Genomic DNA, 20,833 nt, shown 5'->3' on the forward strand with positions numbered 1-20,833 from the left:
TTCTATAAAATCAATAACTGTGCTGGAATAAGCAATGGATTGCAGAAAATCCTAGATGCATGAATTAATAAAACCATAAACATCCACATTAATCATATTCAGTCTTTAGAAGCACCAGACTTGTTTAATGATCAAAATACTTAAATCTTCAGGTTATCTGTCTATGATGAGCTGAAGAAAGTCTCATCTCGCTATAACTTCAACCACTTCTAATTGAAAAAGTCTCTGTGTGCCATAGCTTAATTAATTTTAATTCTCCTTTTCTTTATTTTTAGCCCTTATCTACGTACTACACTTAAAATCAATTATATATTTTTTAAATGGTCTCTGTGACCATTTCTTTGATGTATTTTTGTGTCTTAGTGAGCTGTTGTTCAAAGCAGTCATAATGTTTGAAAGTTGCTATTGATATAAACTTACTTTGGATGGCTGTAGCTTTCTGTTTGTGCCAAGTTTGTCATCTTTGAGGTTGTGTGCTTAATGTTAGAAATTTCTGATGAAAAGATCAATACTTCTTTCATATCTGTATTTTACAAATTCATAATAAAAATATGAATAATATTAATAAATGTCTGGCTTGCAGCTCCTCGTTAGCCCTGCTATTAGCACATTTTCTCTATGTAACCCAAGTGTAAAAACAATAATTTTAGCTATTGTCACTGAGTAATGTTTCTGGGCTTATACCATGAATCAAGTTTAACATACCTGTAATATCTGAAATATAATTACAATTGCTATTCTATTAAATTAATTAAATATGTTCATTAGTTTCTGTAAAACTGTTTTGGCCTTTTTCTTTCATCTGCAACCCAAGAAAACATAAAAATGGCAGCAATTAAAAGATGTGGGTGCCTTGTTTTAGGATGATGTCACTGTATTAAGGTTTATAGAACAATATTGCTTTAAACAGGAAAAAAGCATGAATAATGTTGCTGCTTAAAAGTTCTGTTTGTTGATTGAGGCTCAACAGAGAAAGACAAAAACTGTAGAATATCTTTCAAATGTATACACTCACTTACTGCCTGCTCACTGACATCCAGCGGCTTTTCCAGGAACGGACACTATTTTCCAGAGAACTGATTGCTCTGTAGGTGGTGATTTCATACCCCTTGATCTCTTATCTACAGTATTACCTGCTCCTGAGTAGGTCTGCTGTGCAAGTTACCACTTCTTACCTCAGTAAGAAGTGAAACACCTTTGTAACCTTACGTTTTCTCAAATCCTGTTTATAATGCTGTGTTTCTTTTACCTCAGAAGTCGGATGTAGGAGCTGCGAGTAACGTCACTCCCAAATTGTTCACTTTTGAGAAGAATAGCAAAGAAAAGAAAAAATACAGATTTGTTTTGCTCCCTAGCAAGGTGAAGCCATTCATGCGTCACTAGAAATACAATGCCTCTTCTTTTTTTTTTAACAGATGCTGTATAGAGCCTTCTTGGAACTTTGGACTTTTTTCAGTTCAGTTCAATTCAAATTAGTTTCATTTACATAGCACCAAATCACAACGACAATCACCTTAAGGTGTTTTAAATTGTAAATAACGATCCTACAATAACACAGAAAAAACCACAACAATCAGACTAACCCCTCCAAGCAAGAGCTTGGCGACGATGGGAAGGAAAAACTCCCTTTTAACAGGAAGGAACCTCAGCAAGAAACCGCACAACCAGGATCAGGGGAGGGGAGGCATCTGCTGCGACCAGGTGGGGTTGAGGGGAAAGACAATGTGGACGAGACGCAGAGATTAATAACAACTAATAATTAAATGCAAAGTGATGTATAACCAAAGTGAAAGCAGAGAGTGAAAAGATGTGAATGAAGAAGAACTGCTCAGTGCATCATGGGAAGCCCCCAGCTGTGCAGGCCTATTGGAGCATTAGTAAGGGAGGGCAGAAGAAAGTCTGAAAACTGAAGGCTCAAGCTTGTCTACTGTTTACATGCACTGCGGCCATCTTGGATGGTGATGTTGGAGATGTGCGACTTCTCCAAATTGGGACTTGGAAGTCTGGATTTCCAATTTCAAAGCAGCAGTAGTGCAGACCTCAGTGAGTTCTGTTTGTCAATCAGACAATCCTTAATTTGTCCCTAAATATGTGACACAGAGTGTAATACTTTGTTTGTCATGACCATTGTATGTGCGCGGTTTTAATTCATTATGTCTCTAGATCTATTTTAAATAACCCTGTTTGTCTGTTAGTTGTCTTCAGTGTTTTTTGGTACATCTTAGTTTTTCTTTGCATCTTTGACCTGTCCCTGCCTCTGTGATACCCTGATTATTTAAACCTGCTCCTAATTACCTTGGTATATTTACCCATTTATTTTCTTCTGTGTCCTTAGTTTGTTTTTCTCTCTCTCACCATTTAGTTGTTTTTAAGTCTGTCTTATCCTTTTTTTTTAAATCTTCAATTTGCTTTAAACTTGTATTTTTTTATTATTCCTTTCCTCTTTGTCTCAGCATCTACATTTATGTCCTTACACTGAACTACATAAAAAGCAGAATAGTTTGAAATCCAGATAGATGCCTCTCTCTCTTAAAAAAATAAAAAATCTTAAAACCAGTGAAAAACATTGATGCCCATTCTCCTTTGCATAAAGAAATATACTGCGCAGTCAAACAATCAAAGGCTATGAGGAAGAGTAATCGGGGCAGAGAGCTGGTTGGAGTGAGCAGCAAATATCTTAAAATATTTAATATGTGGGTTGGGGGTTGAGGGTTGCTGAAAGGCGAGACGGTAAAAGATAAGAGAAGGAGTTGGACTGAAACTGACTGAATGAGCCCATTTTCTCTGAAAGCATGAAAGTAATGACACAATGGAAATGCTTTAATAAGTCACATTACGCTAAAGCAGAGCCAGTGTGATTGCAAAAACCTTTGCTACAATCTAAGCTAATTTCTCCCTAGAATTCATCCCAGGCAGACAGAGGCAATCTCAGTGGCTTTGCATTTGCTCTGATTATTGTCTCCTGTTCTCCAAAGTAAGGCCATTAGTTCCACAATTACAGAGAGTTATATTCAAAAATGATTCCCCATTCCCCCCCCCCTAAAATGCCTACACATTAAGGGTCAATGAGGCATTATATCAACAGAGCACGTCCTCATCCATGTTTATGACACTGATGGCATTTTGCTCATACCCTGAAAACAATCATGGCAGCTTTATAGTTCCATTTCATTAGAGATGCCTTCATAAATCTCAACCTTACATTAATAATTATGTCTGAACAAGCAGCACAAATATGCAGTATCATTCAAACAAGTCAAACACAAGTATAATTCTTATAATTTGTAATTGTAGTATAGAGACTAAGAGTTTAAATAGTGTATAGTTGTGCAAGCATTGTACTCATAGTGGGAGCAGAAGTGGTTGGGAGCGTTTGATAGATCACCTGATAGTGGGTGAGATATGTAAAGGAGCAAGTAAAAATGCTGTCCTCAAAGTTGTTGTTTTAGAAGCAGGAAAAATGGGCATGCATGAGGATTTAAACAAATTTAACAAGGATGGAACAACGGTGGTCCAGCAACAGACTCATGGGTGGCCAAGGCTCACTGATGCATATGGAGATTGCAGACTGGCCCCTGTGGTCTGATCCAACAGATGAGCTTCTGTGGCTCAAATTGCAGAAACATTTAATGCTGGTTATCAGAGAACATTATTTGAATGCACAGTCCAGAGCAGTTTGTTGTGCATGGGGCTACACAGCCACAGACCAGTTATGGTACCCATGCTCACCCCTGTCCAGCACCTAAAGCTCCAACAGTGAGCATCAGAACAGGACTATGGAGCAATGGAAGAAGGTTGCCTGGTCTGATTAATCATGGTTTTTTTTCATGTCTTTGGCAAGTACTACCTACCTAAACCAGACCACGTGGACTCTTTCATGGAATGGCTGTGACCTCTTTCAGCAGGATAATGTACCCTGCCACAAAGCTAAAGTGATCCAGGAATGGTTTGAGGTGCACAACAACACGTTTGAGGTGTTGACTTGACCTCCAAATTTCCAAGATCTCAGTCTGATTGAGCATCTAAAGGGATATGCTGGTCAAACAAGTCTGAGACCCATGGAGACCCAACCTCACAACTTACAGGACTGAAAGAATCTACTGCTAACATCTTGGTTCCAAATATCACAACACACCTTCAGGGGTCTAGTGGAGTCCATGCCTCCACTGGTCAGGCGTGTTTGGCAGCAAAACCAACGCAATATTATCGCAGATGGTCATAAGTTTATGCTTGGTATGCTTTTATCATATTCCAAAAGTATGAAAAAAGAAAAGGCACTATATAAATTATCATGCAATTCATACATTATATATTAGGACATAATAAAAATCATCTGGTCTTTAGCATGTCTTAAAATTACTTGAATACAATCTCTGATGAACACAAAGCACATGGCATATTACACACAGTCATTATTTATTGTACTAGGTGTATGTGAGAAATTATTGGCCAGCAGTAACAGTATTGAGATTACTAGTTCAGATGTTCTTTTTTTTTTTTTTTTTTTTTTTTTTTTTTTTTTTTTTTACTGGGAGTTAAGTTTATGTTTTTTTAAAATGATATTTTATTCATTTTCACCACCTGCTCAGTCTAAAAAAGTTTTCCGAAACTATGAGCTTCTTGTAACTGAGGCTGATGGGCTCTGGGATTTAGTAAGAAGAAGAAAAGCAGTGGAAGTTTGGGTCAGTGGTGGTCATTTGGCTGAGCTCCTTTTTTTTTGCTAAGCAATCTTGAACATGCTGCCAGGCACATTCACATAGCTGAAAAAGGTCTTAATTAACTAGTTCCAGACTACATTTATCAGGGATCCTGGAGAGTCAGTCTGTTATCATTGCGTACCTCTGCTTCTCCTTTGGGAGGTCCCTTGGGCACAGTCCTGTACACTGAACTGACTTTGTCTGTGATCCCACTTTTAAATGGAGAGCAGCGGGCAGAGCATATTCCTCTGACAACCCTGAATAGTTGCTCGTCTTCCAAAGCTGCCGCCTCTGTAACAGTTTGTCATGTGTTCTCTCAATGTTTTTATCAAAAAAATTAAAAAATAAATACAAATGGCAGTTTAGTTTTGAGCAGATTATTTGCAAATTTTAAATATTGCATTATATACTGACTTAAAGTACAGATTGTTGCTAAAAGACTGTTTACCAGATCTCTGTAAAGGAGGGGTTCAATGTATTTGGCAAATATGCTTTAGAGATTTTGAATTTCCCCCATTTTGAATTAAGATCAAATTACGATTTTTAACAGTATTGATACCAAGGATTCTATCTTTGTCTCCTCCAGCTGACACAAACTCAGAGATTGACACCTGGTGTGGTTGTATGGTACTGTATCCCATCTCCTTCAAGGTTCAAAAATGTGCATTTCTAGATGTATTGAGTTGCTGCCATGTGATTGGCTTATTAGATATTTGGGTAGCACTTTCTATCACAGCACAGTAATAAAGTGGTAATAGTAGATTAACAAGGAAGAAACACAATTTGATAATGTGGTATATTCTAAATTGTTACCATGCATTTATCAAAGTAGTAACCAAGTAATATCATGGTAACAGTGGTTACAGTTGATTTTATGTAATTGGATAATGAGGGCCCAAGAACTGGGGGTTATAATGTGGAAATACAGCTCGGTAATAAAGTGGTAATAGTAGGGTAACAAGGCCGAAACAATATTGTAATAATGTGGTAATTTCGAAGTTATTGCCACTCAATTAACTGTGGTAGTTTCTGTGTAATAAGCAGGAAACAGACCAGCAAAATGCAGACCTGCCTGTTTCTATTTAATAACATACTAATAACCTAGCAAACTGTAAATGTGTGTGATTATTACCTGGAAGCACAGGCATTCCTGATAAAGTAGCTGGTGAATGTAAATTCAGCACTGAACTAGTACCTATATGCATTTTTGTCTTATTTTTCCAGTAAAAATATCATCCAGAAGAACACTTCTGCAATGCTGTTGGCTGGAATGCAGTAGAGGTAGTTTCTTTTTGGTTGTTTGTTTTTTTCTCTTTCTTTTTAAGGAACATTTCCTTTCAATGATAAAGCCATTGATGGATAAAAATAAATGACCAAATCTTTTAATCAAATAAGCATTTTGCATTTACATTCTCATACTATCACAATTAAGATAATATATATATATATACTTGCATTTGTTTTATGGTATTTAATAATAAGTAATGTTTTAATGATTTGCATTAAAAAATGGGAATAGCTGAGTGATTCAGACATTGGTTTTTGGGTTTTTTCTCAATGTTACCATAAAGTTGATTTCTGTCCTGATATATAATAGTAGTGGTCTTTCATATTTCACAAGAGCAGTGTAATGCAAATCCCTTCTGTGCTTGCATTCGAAACAATATATTCGGTAGCCTCGAGGGTGGCTACCGACTGCAGCGGTCTCCTAGGAGCTGGTACGCATCTTCCACCACTACTGCTTAATTAGTTGAGTGTGTGCCTGGAGACCAGTTCTGCACTTGACCTTTCTGAAGGTAAGGCAAGCAGCACATGTTCAACAGACCAGAGGAAATGAGGTGAGGGGAAAGGTTTTTACATTGGTTAGTGGTGTGTGCATGTACATATAGCAGTTGTGCGTGTGTGGCTATGTTACTCCTCTTTCTCCCAAGAATGTGTAGTGCTCTTAATGGGAAGAATTTCATTAGTGCGGCACAAAAATTTGTCAGTCGCATCAACCATGGTGAAATTGCAGAGACATTTGAAACGTCCTCAGAAAATCCTAACATGCATCTGCAGTGGAAATAAATCAGTTTTGTACATCCTTTAATTTAGAGGAAAAGCTTGAAGTACTTGAAGATGCACAGTGATAGAACATATTCTAGGAAATACCTTGGGGAATGATGACATATTCAAACAGCGCATCGATGCAGGTAGAGGTTACCGCGTATGCCATTTTAGTATTTAATGAGATTTCATCTAGAGGGGTTTCTGGCTGCCAAGTTTCAAATCATCTAAAAGAAAGTCTGCTCTTCTCATTGTCCATCGAGAAAAGGGACATCCTCATTATCCTCCATGGCTTTGGCTCATTAAAGGGGACAAGGAGATGTATCCATATAAATACTGTCACACTATACCCCAAATGAAAAAAAAGACTTTTTGGGAGAAATTATACATTCCACCAAGAAACAAGGTGGAGATCAGTTTCCACTGCATGTGGAAATGTCAAGAAATTGAATATAAAACAAGGCACACTAGAGAGAACAAGTCTACAAATATTCTAACATTTTTTAATCATTTTATTGTTATTTATTTATTTATTTTTAGACAGGGTATATGAGCTAGAGAATATAAATAGCTGTTTTTCTTTAGATGTCTTACCTAAAATACAGTGGCACACACGCACAGATGATTGTGAAGTGTGTGAGAAGTTTCGAGGTTGAAATACAAGCTCAATAGACTTTTATAATGGCAGTTTCAAAAGCACTCTGCAGCTTTAGAGTCCACAAGAGGTGACTGTAAAAGACATATTTGAATTCTGCTTCGTTATTTATTTTTATTTAATAAAAAGGAAAATAAATGGACTCCATGGTAATGGATTTCAGTGTGTACGGCCAGACATTTCTGATGAGTAGCAGAGATGTATTTTACCTGGGAGTCTTTCAAAGTTCATGACATTTACAAGAGCTTCTTTGGTATTTACTTTGAAGGTTAGAAAGGTTAGTCAGACAGCTTGTGAACCTTTGTTTCTTCATAATGAGGAGTTAATACAATATATACATCAATGAACTGTGTGCTTTGATCGCCGCAGCTACATCTGTGACATTGAAGGCGTAGGTTGTCTTAAAAAAAAAAAAAAGAAGCAACAACAACAAAAATATAAATGTGGAAAAGCTATGTGGCCCAGTGCAATTTGTTGCATTTGGTTAAGGAAGCATGAATATTTCCAAAAAAGTTTATTATCTTTTAATAGAAGTCACACGGGGAAAAAAGTCATATTTAGGACTGATAACACATGAGAGTATTCATTGGGTATCATATGGTGGCAATGATGTGGGAGCTTTTCCTCAGCGCCATGTCATCAAGCTCTAAGCATTCTTGGGGAAAAGTTATAATTAACTGAGCAGAGATAAAGTTGAGCTTGTTGCTAAACTGGTGTGTCTGCTGATGGCTCACTAAGTAGCAGCCAGCTGAAGACAGCATTGGCAGGTTAATCAAAAATTAATGGGGAATATCACAAATGACAGTTTAAATACTGCCGTTGGCCGACGGACATGTACTGGTGGAGCACAGTCGGAATGCAAGTGAATATCTAATTTCCTTAATATGGAAGGTCACATTGTCACATTTGCACATTAGTCTAAGTGTGACTAGATAGAACTCCTGAATTTAAAGCCCTGTATCAGGAGATTAAACAATGAAAGTGAAACACCTATAGAAGAATTTACTGCTTTTCATATGCTAAATATGCAAGAACTAGTTTGAAAATTAGTACAGCAAATTGGTTCAGCCAGGATGTTTTCCTTGTATATATATATATATATATATATTCTATATTCTATATTCTAATATAGAATATTCTAATATGATCTACACTTTCAAGATGAAGCTATCCCGTGTCATTACTGTGAAACATCACTGAAAATGACACTGTGAGGCATTTTCATTTGTAGTTTCTATTAAGTTTAGCTGATGTCATGAAAAGTGTGTGTAATTTTTATTTGTAAAGTTTTAGATTCAGATATTTTCTGATTACATACAGCTGTGTGATAACACAATGCCCTAATCTTGCCCCTAGGAGTGGACATCCCACCAAATTCAGCCCAGGACCAGAGTGTGCAGTACTTAGAGAAGCTGCAAAAAAACAAACAAACCCAAGAGCTATCTCAGACTCTACAGTCAGACTCTTTAAGCTCATCAGTACTTTTGAAGATTGACTTTTGTTTTCATTCATTTTCTCCTTTTTTTCCTGAGAATTTTGGAGTCATCAGTGGAAATCATTAATGACCACTCTGATTGGCTTCAGAGTGAAATTTATGTGGTTAATGTGGCCCTTGCATGGTATGTACCACCGGCAGATAGAGGAAGAGGCTGACATCCAGAAGTCCCACCAGTGGAACGGCATAACTAAGTGGCCGGCATAGTGTACAGGAACATCTGTGCCGGAGACGCCTCATAGGGTGGTTGAGAATGATCGATCTAAGATCCTGCGGGACTTCCATATACAGACGAACAAAATGGTGGTGGCTAACCAACCAGACGAAGACGGCTGTAGTGATAGATGCAGCGATACTGAATGACAGCAATATCTGGAAGAAGGAACACAAAAAGCTGAAGAAGTACCAAGGGCTCAGAGAAGAGCTCGAGAAGATGTGGAGGGTGAAGATATCAGTGGCCCACTGGTAATCAGAGTACCTGGTATGGTGACTTCCATGCTAGGTGAGTGGCTCCAGCAGATCCCAGGAACAACATCGGAGATCTCTGTCCAGAAGAGTGCAGTCCTGGGAACAGCTAAGATACTGCGCAGGACCATCAAGCTCCCAGGCCTCTGGTAGAGGACCCGAGGTTGAAGGCAATACCACCCGCAGGGGCGAGAGGAGAATTTTTTTTGTTTTTTTTTTATCTCAATAGATAAGATGGTTGTGTATAAGTGATCTTGTGCTTTCTAACTGGGAAAAATGTCTTTATTATATCTCTATTATAAGATTATTCACACCAAGAATTTAAAAAAGATAAAACCTTGAATGCAGTCTTTTATTTTGATGATCACAACAAAAATGTAAACACAGCAAGAGCTGAATGAGTTCAGCAAATTCTAACCTTTATCAGTAATACAGAAGCCATTTTAATAAAGATGATGATTTTTATTCACATTTTATTTTTTTTATTCACACATTCTTAATTTTCCTTGCAAGCTTTTGCCAACAGTAAGGCAATAAAATGCATTGCAGAATAACTGACAGGCTGGTTTTATTATCGGTTTGGCGGTTTGCTGCGACATCATGTTGAGTGCTTTTTGACAGTAAAGACAGTGGTTCAGTTCCAGCAGAAATACTGAATAAATAAGCAATCTTGTTAATGAATATTCAAGCAATGCAATCTTTTTATGTCTGGTGTGACTAAATGACTAAGCCTTCTAATTCATTAAGAAGGTGTTGGCTACTTCTTAATGAATTAGTTAATGGAGAACTATTTGCATGTTAATGAATTCCTAATGCCATGTATGACAAGAAAACCGTGTTTGTATATATTAAGTGTTTTCTTAAGGAAATTTTTGTCCCCAGAATGATCGGGAATGTTGTGAAATCATTTCTATATTTAAGCTTTGAAGTCAGAGTTCTATATCATTTCTTTTAGATCTTTTCTTTAATCTACATATCTCAATAAACTTTTCTTTCAAATATTTTGTTAAAGATACATTTCTCCAGTGGTACAGACATTTTAATAAACAACACTCTCTCAATAAGGTACATTCAATCCCACTTGAAGTCTTGTCCTACAGTTTCATAGAATTTGATGTTAAATGGTCTATAAAACTCCTGCAGCTGTTCTATGACCTCCTCCTCAATCTGTACATGAGTCCTACCCTTGGATTTACCGAGGCATCGTGGCTGGCTGCTGCTCTCTGGTTTCTTCAGGCAGGGGAAACCTTTGGTTCGATTAAAGTAGAAGTGTTTGTCCGTAATAATTCGTTTCAGTCCCAAAAAGTCCTGGACACGTCCCATTTCCCCTGCTGGATCTGTTATCAGTCGCTCACCGCTCACAAAGTGCATTTGCGACAAGCGAAAGTATTGCAGCCAGTTCTCCAGGTGCACAATATACATCCCAATCCGAATGGCATTCCAGGAAGTATCAACAAGACCTAAGCTTCTGTTCTTAAAGGCCAGCTCTTCAAACGTGGGAATGTCAGGCTTCTTGGAAAGCGTCTGTGTGTAGTCAGAAATGGCTCTTGTGACTGGGTTACGCACCACAACGATCAGCTTGGTCTCATGGGACATGCTGGAAATGCGTCTGGGAGCCTCTCTGGTAACAAAGTAGCTGGGAGTCTTCTCTAATGTGATCTGGCTGTCTAGTGTACGTGGCATTAGTCCCCTGGGAAGAAAGACAAAAAATAAAATTCACATGAATGAGTCACCAGGAGTTGTTATTTTCATGTCCAGGAATATTTCCACATGCTTTTATGTTTTATGACTGAACCCCCCCCCCCCACACACACACACACATCTATCTTAGGTGGAAGTTTAAAGGCTGTCAGTTGGATCACAGAGCTAAAAAAAAGTGGGTGTTCAAATATTTTTAGGCAAGCAGCAATTCCACAATGAGGAAGATCCAAAATCTTTAGTTAAGCATATTGTCATTAATAACAACCAAAATCAAAAGCACAAATTATGCATAATGGCAAATTGAAATTTAAACTTAGTGTGTCTCTAATTCTTTTTATTATAGTTATAAAGTTATTACTCACAAATATGTCTATTTTGGTCTTGCATTGAAAATATTAATTAATAATATAAGGAAAGAAGAAACAAAAAAAGCATTAATTAAATGTCAATGTCAAATCTTACTGACTTTTGTATAACAGCAAGAGAAAAATACAAAATATTTAAGAGCTAACAAAGAAAGTTGTCCGTCTTTTGCACTGCATTGTTAAAACAAACACCCAAATAAACACGGTGTGGATGTATTTGTTAGGCATTCGGTGCTGACAGGACAGCTTGTACAACCAAAACATGCATCATAATTATCATCATCATGCTGCCAAGATAATGGCTTTGCACATCCACAGGCAAATGATTTTATTCGTCCTATTTGTCACAAGAGTTTCCCTTCGCAGTGTAATATGTCATTCTGCTTTGGCACTTTGGTTCAATAAAAGTTGATTAATAACCATCTGGTGTTGGCTGTTGAGACAATGGATCCCCTGTTCACGATTCAGAGATCATCCATACTTCTCTATAGTTATGTCTTTGCTCTACATATTCAAGTGACTGCTGTAGCTTTGGCAAAATAACTCACCAATTTGATAGGAACAGCTCCGAGACAGTTCTTTTAAAATAGCCTTTTATGTTTATTATTACAGATTACAGAGTACCTGAAAACATAACATTAATATTTTGTGTCTGCAATATGTTTGATATTTGGTGGTTAGGACAAATGCTGGGTTGATGGCATGTTAAAAAGAATGCTTAAATGTCTGTACTGTAAATGTCTGTGAAGGGTCTCAGTCATCCAGGTCATTGTAGTCTAAGGAGCTTGGGGAAAAAAAGCGTTTGGGCTTATCTAAGTTTCTTGAAGACATTTCACCTCTCATCTGAGAAGCTTCTTCAGTTCTAAGAGCAATTGGTGGAGAGTCCCAGATGAAAGAAGCCATCTACGTCCACTGTGAACGACCCTGCTTGAACAGAGGGGGTGGCTCACGACACCAACTGTCTGCCATCTATGTGGAGATAAAGTATCGAATTTCAGGGGTGGGACCACGCCTCCAAACATGTTTCTTCCGGTTCTTATCTATATATGTTCCCCCAGTTCTACAAGCTGTTCATTCTCGTTTATGTGCCAATTCTTTAACTTCTTCGCTTCTATTTAGTACATGGGGATCTGCTAGGCCCGGGAGCCACCAGCAGTCCCCTTCGAGGCCTTCCCCAAACCGCTGCTCAATTCACGTCCAAGCCATTCACCTTCATCTACTAAAATGCTGTCAAACCTAAACGGAGGACGTGGGCCCAGCTAGTGAAAATCCAGCTTTGAGATCCCTTCCCAGACACCTTAACAGTCACTCACACATTGGGTCATTTGTTCTCAGTAATTCACATGATAGGGTGGGGCAAGGTCTCACAATCACCTGAAACCTTGGCTGATTGTGACCAACACCCGTTTTTACACCTTGGCTGTGATTAGGCAGAGGGACAACAGGGAGTCCAAGACCCTCTTAGTGACACTCCCAATAGGGCTTAAAATCTGGGACTCGGCACCAATTGCTCTTAGAACTGAAGAAGCTTCTCAGGTGAGAGGTGAAACTTCTTCAAGAAGCTTAAAGAAGTCCAGACACTTTTCTTTCCAGCTCCTTAGACTCTGTACTGTACATGAAATCTCAAAACAACATACACCCAGATATAGTGTATGCTGTAGTAGACTGCACCGGGACACCTAAACCTCCAGGAGCTGCTCGTCTATAGAAACCCATGCTGTGAAGTTCCTGGCATGCATTTTTTTTTAATCACAGATGTTAATGCAAGAGGAGGTTTCAAACTCTGCAGTTGCTGGGCCAACAGAGTACTATGTAACTTTATGCTGTCTCTTACTTTGCTGCTGAGTTACTGTGCTTCCTTACACCTCCCAGTTTGCAATAATACCACTTACAGCTGATTGTGGAACAGCTAGGATGGAGAACATTTGATGGACTCACTGATCACAATGATGGCATCCTATTCCAGTATCACGGTCAAATTCAGTGAGCTCTTTAGAATGATCTATTCCTCCACAGGGCAGACTGCATGGTTACTGGCTTGATTTTTGTACACTTGCTGGAATAGGACTGAAAACACCTGAATTCAAAGATTAGGGATTCTGGCCCAGTACTCTTTTATCCACATAGTTTATCTAAAGTTGGGGTTGACACAAAGTTCACACTGAAACAATGCTGAAACATCAGTAAAAAGTTTAAAGATTGTAAAGTGTCAAACCCCAACTCCCTTGTGTAGCGCTAATTAAAACAAACGACAGGTAGTGAGAGATGTTCAAAAAACACTGACATTAACTTCGGATGTTGGCGTGTCAGATGAGCCTTGAAGCCTTGGAGAATGCTTTCTGTTTGTTAGTCTTCAACATTCATTTGCATGAGTACTTAGAACACACACATAACATACTGATATGCTTCATGACTGGATCATATGCATCTGTGGAAAAAATACTATCTATGGTATTGTGGTTAGTAATTAGCCACATTTAGTGTCCATATAACCTCAGTAATTAGGTTCTGGACATGGCAAAAATAAACATTATACTTTTGATCTGCAAGTCCAGCACAGTGCTGGGTGACTTTAAACCATGTTACATAGCTACATTCTCAGCATGTGAATTGGTTTCTGGATATCAGATACATTACTACACAGTTCTGATGATAAATATCAAACTTTCTTTATTATTACCGGAGGAAGGCTTCGATTAAAACCTAACCTTTCTGAAAGCCTTTTCTTTCAAGGTAGGGGTAGCCATAGGTTACCTCTACAGTCTTGGAATTATTGATCCATTTAGTTTTATTTATGAATCCTTAGTTGTTGGCTCGGGTGCCTCGGGGCCACCAGGGAACTATTAATCTTTTATAAGAACAGCACCTTCCAAGCAAACAGCTTTGCTACACACTGGAAAAATAAATAAATAAAAATAAAAAAAGGCGGTGCAGAACCTAAAGAGATCTTCAGTTGTCTTCTCGAATAAGTGTTTTTGTTATCTGATTTGTCAATTCCTTACGTTTTTACCACCCTCAGAGATGAAGATTGTGTAGTTGCAAAGTAAATTCAATATGCACTGGTTAAAAACTGCAATTTAATATTACACAAAGCTTAACATTAACACATACAGAGAAAGGGCACATAGTGTTTACTGTGCAAGCATATACAACTCTTTTTCTGTGGAGAACATGTTAACACCTTTGCAGTGCAGGGAGAAGAGGCTGGGACTGTGACATTTATGAAAACGATAAGGATGTCAAATTTAGAAGATATTTGACAGGGATTCCTAACTCCCACTGGTAGTGAGCCTGTCTTTTAAGCTTGTTTATTCCCAGTGAGGCGCAGGACTAGACATGGATATTGTATTGACAAGATCTCCTTAAAGAAAAAGAACAAAAAAACCCACGAATCTCAAATACATTTCTATTTTTAAGTTAAGGGAGGAAAGGATGTTATAAGCTACTGTGTTAATAAAGCCCAGTTGTGAAGCCATCATCATCATCATCATCATCAAAAACATCTTGGTGTTCTGAAGCCCGATGAGGCACGGCTGAGAAACTGAGGCGCACTGTGCTTTAATACCATAGCAACATGTCAATCACAGTCTAAAGCATACCTCCCGTATCTGCTGTTGAATCGTATGTGAGGCTGGACCAGGAAGTTGTTTTTTGTGAAACTGATCAAGTGTGGCTTGGAGTAATTGTCCTGTTTCCATCCTGATGGTATTCTACAAAGCACAATTAAATCATGTTATGTTGAACTTAAAGTTTTCAGTGTTACAAAGTTGGCTCCCTTTGTCCCTGATGCCAAACACATGAAGTCATCTGAAAATGTCACATTGTCTTTTATTTACAGTTTGCTTTGAGTTTCTTCTGAAGGAATACATTTATACACACAATTTTTAAACTGTCTTAAAAACACTACTTGTAATATTACCAAATGAAAACTAAGTTGCAGTATTTTATTTTAATAATTAGTCCTTATGTGCTGCACTAGTGTCTTTTACACAAGTGGAATGGCAGCTCAAAGCACAGAAAATTGATCAGTTATTTTTGTAGGCTATTTATCACTCAGAATACTCAATCAATAACAGTAATTTCACATTGATCTGCCATTTTCTTTATTAGTCAGGAGGGTGTCAGAACTCAATGGTCTAAAAATCTTGCTGTTTTAAAATTATCAGAAAAAAACTAAAAAAACAAAAACTCTGATATGTTCTAAATGTTTTAGAGACAGGTGTGGGTTATATATGTGTGTGTGAGTGTGTGTGCTACAGCCTTGCCTTTTTTACGTGTCTGCTTACATCTTCAACACATTCATTGTTATGTGTTCATGGTGGAAAAAGAAACTGTGGCAACAGAACCAAAGCATAGCTATCTGCTGCCAAGGAGAGAGTGTAAATTAAGATTTTTTTAAAAGTGCTATATCATTTAAAGTTTTAAACTTAACACTGATCTATGACTCACTGTCACTAATATGTACGGAGGAGGTCAGGAGAGCAGTGCGTGTCTCCAGCCATGTGTAAAACATCAGAGGCTCTGTCATGGTTTGGGGCTGGATTTCATCCAGTGGAGCTGCGACTCTTGTAGAAATTGAGAGAATTATAAACACAAAAAAACCCTGTCAGATTTTGATCCACCATGCAGTACTTCCTGGATATCATCTGACTGCCAAATGCTTAATTTTTCAGAAGGGTGATGATCCCAAATACACTGTCAGTGGAAATAAAGCACACCTGGATACACACAATGAAACAATAAAAGGCAGCCAACATCCAAAAAAGAGCTTTGAATGTGCTTGAAGAAGCCTGGAGAACTATTCCTGGAGACTACGTAAAAAATTACAAGAAAGCTCGCCTAAGAGAGCTCAGGCTGTGTTGAAGAATAAAATTGGACAGAGCAAATATTGACTGTTAAGCTTGTTAGAATTATACAAACTCTGTTTTCACCTTATATGCCTTATGTCATTCTATTTTTGCAGATGTTTAAGTGTTTTCTGATATTTTTTCATATTTCTCAGACTTTAACAGTGTTGGAAATCAGCCATAGAGCTATACTTATCTACTTATAGCTTGTAGACCAGGTTGACTAAATCCACAAAGAGCGCAGAGTACTGGAGTACAGCATAGGCCAGCTGATCACAGTGTGCTCACAAAGAAAAATCTACTGGAGCTCACAAAACAAATTATCATGTGTCTTATAAGTCATTTTTTTCATATATGCACTGTTACACCCAATCTTAGATGCTCGATTCCACTTTAACCTCTCGTGATGCTCAAAAGAGTGAAATGGTATGTCACATTTTATGCGAACCTGAAGCAGGAAGACCAGGTAACGAGAGAAACATGCTAAATACTTTTTATACTGTCATTACCTCTAAATGGAGTTTGAGGTTTTTGCCAAGAACGCCCAACTACATTAAACCTGCTTTGTAGTACACCGCTATGCTTTTTGTTTCTAATAGGAGTAATCCACGAACCAGATTAAACCACATGGTCTACTGGCTTTTTTCATTTGTGACCTGCTTCTCCTGTTCTGGTCTTTTGTTCAAGACAAAAGGTTTTTACTTGAAAATGCATGTAGTTTTTTAAATAAACATGTCCACAGAGAAAACACTGCAGTCAGCCGCATGTTAAAATCACATTAACATTTGAAAGGTGCTAATGCATGCAGCATACATTTGAAATCAAATGCATCTAAAACACATCTGAAGGTGGTCTGACTCACAGTTTTAGGAAGGTGTAAGTGTAATCAGTGTAGGTTTAATAGATTCTTCAGATATCACATCCAACATTATGAAAGAATTAAAGTAATGGATTATTTCCTTCCAGTATTAGAAAGTAATGACCAGTGAGCACAAAATAGCAATGTATGATTTCTTTACGTTACATACACTTGAACAAAATGCATTTTCTGCAAATGCAATCATTGGAAAACTTTGAAATAATGAATACATGTTTAGAATTTTAGGTTTTAATCTATTTAGTCCAGAAAGATTTATAAAATCTAGATTGAGTGGTAATAGTTCTATAAATTTTTCCCATCAATGTGTGCTGGGAGGTGTTCAGTTGGTTTAGTTAATCTCAGACATGGATGCTTTCTACCTCAGCTTTTGTGTACATGTTCTATGAGCCCAAAACCAGGAAAATGAGACGAGGCCATTTAAAATATATCTTCAGGGAACATCTAGAAATCTATTTCAGAATTGAATAGGGCTGATTTCCCAGCCTGTACAGGATATCTCCACCAACTTTTCTCAGGCCTGAGTGGAAAGCATTACACCAGCAGTGAGTGTGATTCCTACTAAAACTATTCAGGTGTTTACAGTAATTGTCATTAATGGATGAATAAATCTTATATGAGTTAATTATTGTTTTCTGAGGGAATTTCTTGAATGAAGCACAATTTGTTACCAATTATGAAACAAATTGTGTTTTTTCTTCATTATCTGTTTACACATAAATTATTTTTACATTTATCTTCGGCTTTGCATCCTCCGACTCTCACGTTCTTTTTATGATTCTTTAAATAATTACCTGATGTTTCATCATATTGTTTAACTAGCTATAACTTCAGCCAGGGAGCAAAAAGTAAAATCCAATAATCAAACAATGATGGTCCTCTTTTATATATTAAAATCATAACCATTTAATAGGGACACTTTTATATTAGTGAGATATTTAGAGAGATGTTAATCGTGAACACTGGAGCAAAGGTTTATGTCCAAGTTTATTTGTCTGGTTATCACACAATTCGGTCGGGTATGGCTGATTTTTAGCTGAAACAGACTGAATATTTTATTTTAATAAAGCATACACCTTTGCTCACTTAAACACACAGTAGTAGCAGCCTCATTTGTGTGTCTCTTCATTACCGAGATAGCAGGAATCAAGCCCGAAGGAGAATATGCAATACCTGAGGCAGGTGTCTGAACCCATCATCAAAAATTGTGCTTTTCAGCGTTTTTGTTTTCCCCCCCCCCCCCCCTCACCATACCAAGAAACTATCAGCACTGCAGACGGCATCTGAAATAAAAAGATAAAACTGAGGGTTCCTGCAGCAGCAGGTACGCAAAAGCTGCTCACGAACTCTGTGGATAATAATTATTTGTTACAACAAAATATATAGATTTTAATTCCCCTAGACTTGTTTGGGGGGCAGTCACTGTTTCTGAAAGTTTGAATCAAAATGCTTCGAATTAAAATACACTCCCATTTGAACACTTTGCTTTTTGGACCTGCGAACACAAACACATGCACAAAAACCCAGACACACACCTTGATTAACTGACATTTGAGTGAAGTGCCTTGATTGATTACCACCTTCTCACTCAGAATAAGTAGTAAATTCTTTGGGGGTAATTTGCAATCTACTTCACAATTCTTGGTCAAACTTTAAGTCAGGATGCATTACAGTCTTGGCTCTGACATTTTAATCACTTCAAGAAAATGAACTCATGGGTGGAAGATCTGCTCAATACAGTAAATGAGGCCGGCTCCTGGAGAACATGGATGAAAGCTAATTTGTTCTGGATGCTTCAGCACTGCATTTGAATCTGCAATTGCACTTTTTTTTTAAATTAATTAAAACATTCAACAGCTGATTTAATGTAATAATGTCACAGTGACACGTTTTCACTTCTTACCAACACACTTATAATTTTAAAAACACTGACTTAAATGATTGAAGTGGTGACATTTAGAATTTGTGCTGGAGTTAGTCTTAGAATAACTACTCTGACCATTCTGGTAATAATTACAATGTCGGTATGAGCGTCATATAAAAATGAATTTTGAAAACATTACACTGTGGTAGAATATTAATGAGAAAAGGAAGAAAACACAGAAATGAACATCCTTTTGCATCTCTTATCTACAGCTTTGTTGGGGTCAACTGCAGAAAGCACGTCAGTCCTTGCCTCTCATTAATGAAGTGTAGTATGCTGAAAGATAGTCTAAATATTAAAGTGAACCTGAAAAAGCTTGCTGGCTAGTTTGCTCAATGATTTTCTCTGTTGGCAATGTGGAAGCAGGGGGTTTGGACTCCATGCTGAGTTCCCCCCAGATGCTGCTATATCATTACAAAATTAATAACCTACAAATATGAACATCTTCATTTGAAGTACCAAGGATTCCCTATTAAACCCGGGTACAGCATTTTGCTTGTTATTATATATATATATATATATATATATATATATATATATATTTATTGGTCAACTGCAGTAGGCCGGTGGTGCAGTATAGGTAAGCACTGCCCTGTGCAATATGCAGCTTTGTTGTTAAAGTTTATTATGTTACAGTTATTAACGTATCTATTAAAAATGTTATTACCCTCAACCTTATGACTATACTATGCACTGATAACATAAAGATTTAAATTAGGTGATGGCGCCGGTGAGGTCGGCTGCCGTCACGACTGCTCCGACCACTTTTTCTTTGTCTTTGTTTTTTAAGTTAGTTTTCAGCGTTTCTAAATCGGCAAAATCACCACCATTGGGTACATTAGGTATGACAGTGACACTCTTGTTTCTATTGGTTTACAATGTACTCACAATTCGAAGTTTTTAACTCCGGATCCGAGCTGGCCGAGTGAGATCTTGAGGGAGAACAAAGGGAAGCGGCGGCGGCCTAGAGGGAAGCGAGCCGGCGTCAGGAACAGGCTGAGAGCTCGTGCACACCGCACACCTCTGCCTAGCATCCTGCTCGCCAACGTCCAGTCACTGGAGAACAAGCTTGACGACCTCAGGGCCAGGGTAAAGTTCCAGAGAGACATTCGGGACTGCAATCTCCTCTGCTTCACCGAGACATGGCTGAACCCAGCGGTGCCGGACCACGCCATCCAGCCGGCCGAGTTCTTCTCGGTTCACCGCATGGACAGGACACGGGACTCGGGGAAGTCAAGGGGAGGCGGCGTGTGTTTAATGGTGAACAACAACTGGTGCAACAGTGCGAACGTTGTTCCTCTCACACGCTCCTGCACACCAAATCTGGAACTACTGTCCATCATGTGTCGTCCTTTTTATCTACCTCGGGAATTTACATCGGTCATTATAAGTGCCGTTTATATTCCACCACAAGCGGACACGGTCACCGCCTTATGCGAGCTGCATGAGGCACTCACACAGCACCAGACACAACACCGGGACGCTGCGCTTATTGTGACGGGGGACTTTAATAGCGCCAACCTCAAACGCGCAGCGCCGAACTTTTATCAACACATCTCCTGCCCCACCAGAGGTGAAAGGACACTGGACCACTGCTACACTACGGTCAAGGACGGCTACAAGGCACAATCCCGCCCTCCTTTTGGCAAATCTGATCACGCCGCCATCTTCCTCATCCCAAAATACAAACAAAGGCTGAAACAGGAAGTTCCGGTTCAGAGGAAGGTCGCGCGCTGGACGGATCAATCGGTGGCCGCGTTA

General features: G+C 38.3%; 1 protein-coding gene across 2 annotated transcripts in view; it reads right to left on the reverse strand.

Moving 5' to 3' along the window:
* Positions 1–9,799: 9,799 nt before the first annotated feature.
* hs3st2 (heparan sulfate (glucosamine) 3-O-sulfotransferase 2) overlaps positions 9,800–20,833 on the reverse strand; it is a 33,646-nt gene continuing 22,612 nt past the window's right edge. The window contains exons 1-2 of one of the 2 annotated variants that reach the window (XM_085271689.1): positions 19,961–20,611; positions 9,800–11,048 (exon numbers count right to left, since the gene is read on the reverse strand). In XM_085271689.1, the coding sequence (XP_085127815.1) occupies positions 10,430–11,048; positions 19,961–20,247 (906 nt within the window). In that variant the 5' untranslated portion in view covers positions 20,248–20,611 and the 3' untranslated portion in view covers positions 9,800–10,429. Of the gene's footprint in view, positions 11,049–19,960; positions 20,612–20,833 lie in introns of those variants that run through there. The other variant, XM_085271688.1, reaches the window with a different exon arrangement.

This window comes from Mchenga conophoros, linkage group LG4, assembly GCF_057382185.1.
Source record: "Mchenga conophoros isolate Kocher_MC1m ecotype Shallow Benthic linkage group LG4, M_conophoros_male_GT1.1, whole genome shotgun sequence".
Classification (NCBI taxonomy): domain Eukaryota; kingdom Metazoa; phylum Chordata; class Actinopteri; order Cichliformes; family Cichlidae; genus Mchenga; species Mchenga conophoros.